The sequence below is a fragment of the Phragmites australis genome, chromosome 2, assembly GCF_958298935.1.
Source record: "Phragmites australis chromosome 2, lpPhrAust1.1, whole genome shotgun sequence".
NCBI classification, from domain to species: Eukaryota; Viridiplantae; Streptophyta; class Magnoliopsida; order Poales; family Poaceae; genus Phragmites; species Phragmites australis.
Genome location: NC_084922.1, coordinates 4296752 through 4307751, shown reverse-complemented (window position 1 = coordinate 4307751; position 11000 = coordinate 4296752). Strand labels below are relative to the sequence as shown.

Below are 11000 nucleotides of genomic sequence, written 5' to 3'. Positions count from 1 at the left end.
AGGATTAGAAAGTAGATCACCTTGCACCACGTGACCGTAGCAGTTCTGTCCACGGGCTACGGGCCTACGGCTGCCTGGGACAACACTGCACCGGAAGCAGTAAAAAAAAAAGCAAGGACGAGAAACCCAACGGGATGGAACGGAACGGAACGGAGAAGGCAGCTAACGGCCGTCGTCGTCGTCGTCGTCACCGTCAGTTAGCTCCCCTCTCGTCGCCAATCCTGACTCCAAATAAGAAGCGAAGGGGCTTGCCTCACCTCCCTCCCCGTCTCTCTCTCAAGCCCCCCGCCGAGCGACGCAGAGAGAGAGAGACGCGGCAAGGACCCCTGCGACCGTGTCGCACGCGTGCATGGAGATGGAGTCGCCGGAGGCGGGGTCCTCCGGGGAGGCGTCGCCCGTGGCGGCGGAGCGGCCGTCCGAGGCGGCGGCGCTGCGGGCGCTCGTCGACCGGGTGCGCGCCGGGGAGGTGGACGCGGCGCGCGAGGTGCGGAGGCTCACCAGGGCCTCCGCCAGGCACCGCCGCAAGCTCGCGGCCGCCGTCGAGCCGCTCGTCGCCATGCTCCGCTCGGGCGCGCCTGAGGCCGGGGAGGCCGCGCTCCTCGCGTTGCTCAACCTCGCCGTCAGGGACGAGAGGTGCGTGGGGAACCGCGAACCCTTCCTTGTCTTGTCGTCTTTGTGATTCTGATATTTTTCTTTCTTAAAAGGGAGAAAATCTAGTTTGTGACGGACTCCTTCGATAAATTCGGTAAACTTTGCTGATTTCGGGGTGAAGTGCTCTATTGATCTTTTCGAAAGTTTGATCCGTTTTACTCTAAATTCGGTAAAATGACTAAAATCCTCTTCGACTGCTTGATTTTTCTGGCATAGGCGCCCCAAATCCTATGGAAAGTTGCAGTTTCTATCGACTCGTTCCAGCATAGCCTATTTAATCGTCTTAATCGGCACCTATTGAACTGATTTTGCTATGTTCCCTTTCAATTTTTTAGTCACGGGGGCTTATCAAACTAGTTTATTTTTCTTCCGGTAAAAAAAAAGGCCAAAATCCTTCCTTGTGTTGTCATCCACTTTATCCGAAAGACTGCAGAGTTGTATTGTTGGATGAAGTTCAATCCTATACTGATCATTAGTAAAATCTGTATCACTGCTACGTTATCTGATTGATTTTACCGTGATGCAAACTGAACATCGTCCTTGAATCATACAGCTTAGTAGTATTTACAGATATGTTCGCAAGCATATTCTATGAAACCCTTTAGGATAACTTGGCACCGGATTTCTATCTATAGTCGTCGTCGTCATCATCATCAAACAGGTAAGGTGCCCTGTTGCTTTTTTAGACGCTCAGCAGAGTATTTGCTGGTAGCACAGAGATATTCCGATGACCCTTCAACCAATCTGGGATTCCTAGATCGTGGTATAAATTTCTTGGAAATAGCAACATGTTTAGATGCTGCAAGAAGCAGTTGGTTTGATTTTGAAGCTGACCTAAGGCTGCCAACCACCTGCCCTGGTTGGCTGCTTCTAAGAAAAATCGAACACCGGGAGTTTGAAAAATGTTTTATCTGTAAAAGGTTTCTTGGGCTGCCTAATATTTCTTCCCTCTTTTCAACTGCCGTGGTCAAGATACAGTTATCATGTACCTCCTCTAGAAATTTTGTGCCCATGCCGTGACCTAATTGTCTAGATACATATCCAAGCATGCTGTCCTCATGTTTCTTGGTAGGCCTCGTGCCAAACTGTGGCATGTAGCTAAAGAGGAAGCCAGACCAGTATGGTGCCATGTACCCGAACCGTTTCGTTCCTATGTCCCCTAAATCCTTGCAGTACTAGATGCAAACACAAGGATAGAAAAGTGGTTAATTCAACACCATTGCTATGTTCATGTAATCCATTGTCAAGAATCTGATGGCTTCTATTGACTGGTGGTAGTGGAATCAACTGTTCATATAGTAGGAGAATCAAGTTCTTGTCTATGAGATCGTATATGATACATCCCTTTTAGACGTTGTTGTGCTTTCTGGGCTAGCGCAGATAGGACAAGCTATGTTAAGCCATTAGATATTCAAGGCCTCTAGTTCCTCACCTCTGGACCATGTATTGTCCGTTACATAGTTTAGGTGCCCATATCGCACATTTATGGTACTCTTTTCAGAGCATGAAACTGGACTTAGAGAAGCAATATTCAATCAGTGGAATTTATAAAATCTCACATGGTCTACTTGAATGACCTTTGGGAAACTACCCAAGTGGTTGCAAAGCCTTAAATTTAGATCTCTGCAATAGCTGGCCTGGCCTAGCTATGGAGTGTGGATCGGCCTGGCACTGTTTTGAGTTCTTGTGGTAAATTAGGGGCACATGACACTCTCTGTGGACCTTGTACTTGCTCACAGTTCATCTCTGCCATAGTTTAACTATGATGCATGTCTTGTTTGTGCCAGTGATTATTCATGTAGCAGACAAAGTGTAAATCTGCATTTGTTTTCTTCAAACGAGTGTGCATTTTTTTGCCACTACTGACCTTGTTCAGCTTTTTATGTGATTTCAGCTTAAGTAGATAATGCAAGAGTGACGTGTTATTCATTTGAGAAGATATATCAGGACACCTTTGTTTGCTTAAATGTTCTCAAATTTAATATACTTACATATATGAATGTGTCTGTGTTGTAATCTTTCTCATCAATATTTAGCTTTCTGAGGACTATTATGACATAGATTGTTCCTCAACTTATGGTTGTTCCATCTATGCAGGAATAAGATCAAGATAGTGGATGCTGGTGCACTTGAGCCACTACTTGGTTATTTGCAGTCAAGTGATCTAGATTTGCAGGAGTATGCAACTGCTGCTCTCCTTACACTCTCGGCCTCATCCACAAATAAACCTATCTTAAGTGCTTCAGGAATAATCCCTCTACTTGTAAAAGTTCTCAAAGAAGGGAATCCACAAGCCAAGAATGATGCAGTAATGGCTCTTTACAACCTCTCCACGATTACAGACAACCTTCAAGCCATCCTTTCTGTTCAACCTATTCCCCCTTTGATAGAGTTACTAAAGGGTGGCAAGAGGTCCTCCAAAACAGCCGACAAATGCTGTGCCCTTCTGGAATCATTGCTTGCATTTAATCAAGGTCAGGTGGCCTTGATATCTGAGGAAGGTGGAGTCCTCACCATTGTGGAGGTACTCGAGGAGGGCTCCCTTCAGGGTAGAGAGCATGCTGTGGGAGCACTACTGACAATGTGCGAAAGCGATCGCAGTAAATATAGAGACCTAATTCTGAATGAAGGGGCAATTCCTGGTCTTCTTGAGCTCACAGTCCATGGTACACCCAAGTCTAGAGTGAAGGCTCATGTTCTTCTTGACTTGTTGCGGAACTCACCGTATTCAAGATCAAGGTTGCAGCCAGACACGCTCGAGAACATCGTAACCAACATTGCATCTCAAATAGATGGTGAAGACCGTGGTGGGAAAGCCAAGAAGATGCTTGCTGAGATGGTTAAGGTCAGCATGGAGCAGAGCCTGAAGCATTTGCAGCGCCGGGCTTCTTTCGCGTGAAGTTACTCCAGGTGACCGCCTCATTTTGCAATGGAAATAGAAAATAGTGGAAATAATGAGATTGCTGGTGATGCCGGTCCAGGCCTTGACAGGACCGAGTGACCGGTCTAAGCCCTTGTATACCTGAATCTCTTGACGTAGTTCCTTCTCCATTTCACTTGCCAATCTTGTGTGTCGTTCTGAAGAAAGAGGACAGAATTTTCTTCTCGTTGTTATTTTCCCTTCCCAAGGTTTTGCATGTATCACAAGAAAAGGTGCAAAAATAAAAAGACGAGAAAAAAGAAAGACATTTCCTTTGAGGAATGGATTGTATATAAAGTAAAGATCCCATTCCTCATGTCTGAATAACTAGTAACTAGTGTCTTAAACTTCTCTGTTGATTTCTGACCACACTTTTCTGTTTAGTGATTATACATGTCTTCCTTTTGTCCTGGCAAGCAAAATCAATCACCTTTGTTTTCAGTCTGACCAGCCTCTGACTATGATTATGCTGATATGTTTGTTGTACGTATTTTCATACACGATTGTTGTGTACTTTGCCTCTTGAGTGGCCGTGTCTCGATTTCCACGTAGGAATCATTTCTGGATTTGGTCAGGCTGCAATGAAAGTAACTTTGTTTCAGCTCACTGAATAATATCTGAGACTTTATCAGCTAGATAAATCTCTTTCAGTTATGCCTTGAATACTGTTTCATACTCCATAATGCAGTTCCAACTTCCAAAGCATGCCAGTAATAACATATCGTTTTCTTAGTGTGTAAGGATCTTTTTGTCTCATTGGCCGGCCTTGTTAGTTTATAGGATGCGATCATGGCTAATTTGACAACACGAAAGATCGCCCAACCATGTCTGCTTTCTTCTCGTCTCTTTCATCATAGCTTGATAATGCAGTGCAACTTTATCACGTTATCCATCGGCGGATCAGTCGTCCGAAAGGTGTTGGCGTGGTAGCTTTCGCGTGCGAACCTTCTGCACCCCTCGTTTCGCACGATTTTTTAAAATAATATTATTTTATTAGAAAATTACAAAATATTATCCAAAATCAATAAATTGCAAAAATAGGTACATGTCCATATATGGAGTGTTGACTAGCTCGCGTGTGTAGATTTTGAATTGTTTTCCAGTAGCAGGAGTATCGATTGAGCCTCGGACCTCAATTGTTACAATTTAGATTTTATGGAAAATATCTTTTTTATTAAAATCGAGACAAAGATTGATTAAATTATAAAAGTCCTAGTAAAAATAACTACGCGACCTAGTGCGTGGCTGGCGCCACGTAGGATTTCAGGGCATCGTAAAGGTCTATTGGCACTCCTATATTAATATGTCGCCCGCCGATTTCTCTCTTCATCCTCTTACTCTCGCTTCAATTGACACACGCCATCTCAGACTGATGCGACGGTGAGAGGCAGTGGCGCGGTGGGAAGTGACGGCCGACGTGGGGCAGCGAGGCACGATGTGAGGGAAGGTCGGTGACAGCACGACGGCACCCAACAATATTTTTTTGGTTTTAGAAAATAGGCATAGAGACATAGAAAATTTAGGTAGTTGTAGAAAATTTAGCTAGAAACTTAGGTACAAACTTGTAGAAACATATAAATAGAGACATAGATTTATAGTAGATTAGAAAATTTATATAGTTGTAGAAAATAGGAATAGTGATGTGGATTAGAAAAAAAAACAAATAGAGACATAGAGTAGAAATATAGGTGGAAATAGTTGTAGAAAATTGGAATAGGGACCTAGATTTAGAGTAGATTAAAAAAAATTGGAGACATAGAAATAGAAAATATTGGAGACATAGGAATAGAGAATTTTAGAAACATAGGAATATAAAAGTTAGAAAAATATGTAGCAACAACCGATAATATTAGAATTTTTAGAACAAAATAGAATAGGATTTCGGTAGGAAATTAAGGATAAATATTTAGTGTTTAATAGTTATGTTAGAATATATTAAAAAAGACCAGGATTTAGAAACATAGGAAATTTATAAAATTTAGGTATGAAATTATAATAGTAATTTCATGGTTCATTTGGGATTAGATAATTAGAATATTTAGAGTTCAATAGTTGAATTCGATTACGTAGAAATATAGGATTAGAGTTTTAGAGGATTTTGGATAATCAGAGAAGAATGTTTAGAGCTGTAATCTATAGACTATATAGAAATCATGGTATATTCAACATTGAACTTGGCGGTTCAAATATTTAGAAAGCTGATAGAAGAATATTTAGCGTTTTATAGTGATATTAGAATAATTTGTAAATTCATTAGAGTTATTTTAGTTGACAGAATATTAGCATTATATGTTGAATCAGGGATGTCGATTGTAGTAGGTTCATGATTTTTTACGGCCGTGGATATGTTATGTAATATAACAGTGGGGTGGATTTTAGTAACTTTTAGTATGTGCATACTAGATTGAATAATCCGGTAGAGATGAGGCAGGTCAAAGTATTTGGGTGGTTGTCTAATGTGCTGCAAGTTAGTTCGGCACATCAGCAGTTGACGGTGAAGGTTCTAATTCATAGGCATCGTGAAACCAGGTGGTAGTGGGAGCTTTGATATCTTAAATATTCCAAGTGATAACAGCAATTTGCGATACTGAGGTTGAGATGGGGTTTTTCCCAATGCATTGTTGTAGAAGCGAGCGATGTTGGTTCGACAAAAGTTGGCCCTAGCACGACATAAGTTGTTGGTGAAAATGTTGTCGGTGAGGAGGAGACTGTGGTTCCGCTTGGAGAGCGAAGCAGAAGATGTTAGAGAAGAGGTTTGGCATATATAAGGACTCATACCATAAACTACCTTCACTACTAGAGGTTATTCAAGGGAGGAACCTGGACACCTGCATTGCTACTCATGACTTTGTCAATCAGAATGGAGATTGAGTGCTTCAGCCAACATTCTGTTCATTCGGTTGTATGATCGAGGCTTTCAAACATTGTTGGTCAGTGATGTACGTGGACGGAACATTCCTCACAAGCAAGTATAGGGGGCATATACTCATATTGGGGTAGATTGTGAGAATCAGGTTGTGTCTTTAGCTTTTGCATTTGTCGAACGTGAGTCTATGGAGGGTTGGTTGTGGTTTCTGCAGTGGGTTAAGAGAAGTGTTGTTGGTAACATGTCAAATGTGTGCGTCCTCCACGACTGTCATACATGCTATCAACACATTACATAGTAGTGTAGGTGGGGTATTGCCGTGGCCGGATTTGCATAGCCGTTGGTGCATGCAACATCTAGGATCAAACTTCTACGAACAATTCAATAGCAAGGTGTTGATGAATCTTTTTAAGAAGTTGTGCAAACCAAAGATGGAAGTTTAATGCTTTGTGGCAAGAGCTGGATATCCTAACTTGTAGGCACATGGAAGAAGTTTTGAAGAAGCCAATTGTTCCAATAGAGGAGGAGCTGGAGGGCTTAGAGCCTTTACCACTGGAGTTGCAAAGTGTGACGAGGAGGAAGAAAGGTGGAAGGAGGGTTAAGTGTTTCTTCGACTGGATCAAACATGAGCCATTGAAGAAATAGGCACTCATTGCAGACACTGATGGTTCACGTTATGGTATTATGACAACTAACGTTGCAGAGGTGTACAATTGGGTAATTAAGGGGAATATGTCACTGTCATTGGTGGCAATTATGGAGGAAGTCACTCGTGGAACGCAGTGATACCTCCAAGATTGTTACAGCAAGGCATCGCTACACATGGTCAACCCACGGAGGGTGTACACAGAGAAGATAACATCTTACATGGAAGAGAAGAGTGGGAAGGGCCAAATGCACATGGTTCTAGCTGTTGGTAACCGTCAGCACGTCTTCGAGGTGTTGTTCGAGATAAGAGCGAACTTGGCTTCGGAAGGCATGAAATAACTATGGAATGTAGCTTGTGACCGACGGACAATAAGTGTCAATGCTCCTGCAACAAGCCATCTCTGATGCATTTGCCTTGCACTCATGTGGTAGCTTGTTGCACGAAGGGAAACATCGAATTGGAGCATTTCGTGTCACCGTACTACCGGAAAGAAGCCATAGAAGGTACTTGGCGCGTCGAGTTGCTTGGGTGGTGGGCGGTAATGGATTTCACAAAGCCATCTGAGAATGGGCCAACTTGGATTCCAAACCCAAACAATAAGGTTAACACAAAAGGGCGATGCAAGACTTGGTGTATCAGGAATGACATAGACGCTACTAAGGAGACACAAGCCTGTAAGGAGTGTCTGATATGCAGAGGCCCGCATTCAAGGGTGTAGTGTGATCAATATCCGGTGGAGACTCTAGCGTCAAGCGAGCAGGTGAGGTGTGTGTCGGTCCGCAAGCTGAAGAAGAAGAAAAACGTTGCAAATGAGACTCCGATTTGAAGTTCGTAGTGTCTATTCTTTATGTTGTATTACTAAGTGCTTAAAACCAGTTTGTAATATTCATGAGACTATGTGTTGAGCTGTTGTAATATTGGCACCATGTTGTATTTTGTGTTAAAGGGATATATTATTCGGACTATGAGTCTAAGTGTTGAACTATTGAGACTATGTTGTATTATGTGTTGAACTGGTGTCATATTCGGACTATGTGATGATATGTATCGAATTGGTGCAACATTTTCACAATATTGTCAAATATATCAAATTATTGTAATGTTCAGACTATGTTGTAATATAGATTTTGTTGGCACTTATTCGGACTATGTGTCTAAGTGTTGAAACATACAATGTACGAACTTATTATTCGTTCAGTTTTATTTACTCCGAGTTCGATTTTTTTACACTTTTTGAGTTTTATTACTATGTGCATATGATATTTATTATGTTGTGTAGTAGAATCTTTTTTGCTTTCAGGTATGGAGATCATCGATCACACTTGGAGGGTTCCGAGCTGCACCCACCTTGCATCTATGTACTTCTGGAGGCTTGATCACCGTTGGATCCTAAGGTAATAAGTTCGTCCATTGTATGTTGGTTGATGTAAATCCTTGAGTATTTCATGTTGTCGGTGAATCAGGAACCAGGGGTCCCGAGTCCCGAGGCCAGGCCAGCAGTTTTCCACGTGGCGCCCTCCCGCGGGGATCATCTCCGTGAGGTACAAGAAGACTAAGTCCCGGGAGGGGGTGCTCGGAGCCATGAACAGTGGTCCCCGAGTACCCGAGTTCCCCGATGATCCGCAAAGACCAAGTGCCGGGAAGAGAGTGCTCGAGGCCATGAACAGTGGCCCCCGAGCAACCAAATCCCTCGACGACCAGAAAAGCCGAGTATCGGGAAGGGCGTGCTCGGGGCTGCGAACAGCGGCCCCCGAGCACCCGAGTACCCCGAGGAACCCAAGGAAGATAGTTCCGGGAGAGAGCGCTCGGAGCCGTGAACAGCGGCCCCCGAGCACTCGGTTCCCCGAGGACCTGAATAGTTAATTCCAGGAGAGAGTGCTCGGGACCATGAACAGTGGCCCCCGAGCACTCGGTTCCCCGAGGATCAAGAAAGGGCATATCCGGGAGAGAGTGCTCGGGAATGTGAACAGTGACCCCCGAGCACTCGGTTCCCCGACGACCTAAGAAGTCCTTCGCCGGTGGCCCCCACAAAGGTCCAGCAGTGAGGTGTCAGCCAGTGAAAGGCCCGATGCCGCATTTAAGAGGGCGCGTGGCCTGTCACTTCCAACTGCTCTAGCCCCACTCGGTGTCAGTACCTGCCACATTTTGGCAGGACGGTGTGGGGACATTTAATGTACGGGTCCCATCCCACGTCATCCGGCGCGCCTCAGGATAGCATCGCGAGGCCCAAGGCGCCCCGCCTGCCGCCCTGCTGTGTAAGGCGTACAAGACCGGGCGAGCACGCTGGGCTGCTCGGTGGCTGCCCGGTGGACCCTCTCCGTGGCGCCCGTTGCAGAACGCCATTATCGGAGGATTAACTCCTGTCGCAGGGATCCCGAGAGACCCCTTTTTAGAGATTCGACTGGGGGATGATCCTGAATAAGTTCGTCGGAGAAATAAATGGAGGTGGAAGTAAATGCAACGGCCGGTGGTGGGGGATGAAGACCTAGTGCAAGAAGAAGTAAATGCACCGGAATTTAGACAGGTTCGGGCCGCATGGAGGCGTAATACCCTACTCCTGTATGAATGTAATAACTGCCCTGAGGAAATCCCTCAAGGATGTTTCTGGTTACAAGAATATTTGTCTAACTAAGAGCTTGAGGCTCCTTGTTCTTGGGCAGGGACTGTGCCTTGGGTTGGTCTATGGTTCGGTTCTTGATGCTTCTGTGTTCTCTTGTTCGCTTGTTGGGTTTTTCTTTCGATGGTTTGTTTTTTGGGCCCCCTTTCGGATGTATCCTTCTCTTCTGTGCTACCGGCTCTTTTATGCACTCACCGGCCGAGACATGCCCCGAACGGGAAGGAGGGGGGCACAAGTTTTGAGGCGCCGTGACTGGGAAAGTCGTCATCATTTCTTCTGGGTGAAGTGACCGGGGGGTGGAAAACGCGGCGCACGCCCGGTCACCTGTCACCATAAACGCCCTGGCAACGGGCGTCATAGAACAACCTGGCATGCCCGCCCTGTCTTGTTCCTTTGCCACAGCAGGGCGGCAGACGGAACGCCTTGATCCTGGCGATGTTATCCCGAGACACACCGGAGGATACGGGACGGGACCCGTGCAATTAATGGCCCCACGCCTCTCTGCCAAAACATGGCAGGAACTGACACCGCGGCGGGAGCAGTTGGGGATGTCAGGCCACGCACGCTCATTGAATGCGGCCTCAGACCTCTGACTGATTGACACCCCATCGGCGGGTGCCTCGGGGGTCTTTCTGAGTCGTCGGGGCACCGAGTGCTCGGGGGTACTGTTCACCTCCCCGAGCACTCTCTCCCGAGAATGCCTATCCTTGCCCTCGGGGTACCGGGTGCTCGGGGGTACTGTTCACCTCCCCGAGCACTCTCTCCCGAGCACTCTTGCACGAACCTTCGGGGAACCGAGTGCTCGGGGGCTCCCACGTGCAGCCCCGAGCACTCCCTCCCGAGCACTTTTGCACAGGTCTTTCGGGGAACCGAGAGCTCGGGGGCTGTCACGTGCAGCCCCGAGCACTCTCTCCCGAGCACTCAGCTCTTCTGATCGTCGGGGGACTAGGGTGCTCGGGGGTGACCGGGCACCTCCCCGAGCACTTTCTTCCCGGTACTTAGACTCTGCGGATCATCGGGGAACTGGAGTGCTCGGGGACCAGGGACTGTGGCCCTGAGCACCTTCTCCCGGGACTTTGAACTTTCCTTACCCCGCAGGAGGGACCTCGCGGGATGGCGACACGTGGCGGATGGCTGGCCTGGCCTCGGGACTTAGGGACCCCCGGTTCCTGATACACCGACAGCCATTATGACAACCGAGACCGGGCGGGGGCACGTTTTCAACCCCCCCCCCCCCCCGTCACTTCGCGCAGCAGCCCATGATGGTTGCTGTTCCATTTATGGTGCCTTGGAATTC

General features: G+C 46.3%; 1 protein-coding gene across 1 annotated transcript; it reads left to right on the top strand.

Annotated features, from left to right (window-relative positions):
- The first annotated feature begins 255 nt into the window (after positions 1 to 255).
- LOC133895419 (U-box domain-containing protein 4-like) lies at positions 256 to 3937 on the top strand. Its single transcript, XM_062335723.1, has 2 exons — positions 256 to 633; positions 2749 to 3937. Exons 1-2 carry the CDS (start codon positions 350 to 352, stop codon positions 3548 to 3550), a joined length of 1086 nt encoding a protein of 361 aa, XP_062191707.1. The 5' UTR covers positions 256 to 349; the 3' UTR covers positions 3551 to 3937.
- Positions 3938 to 11000: the final 7063 nt, after the last annotated feature.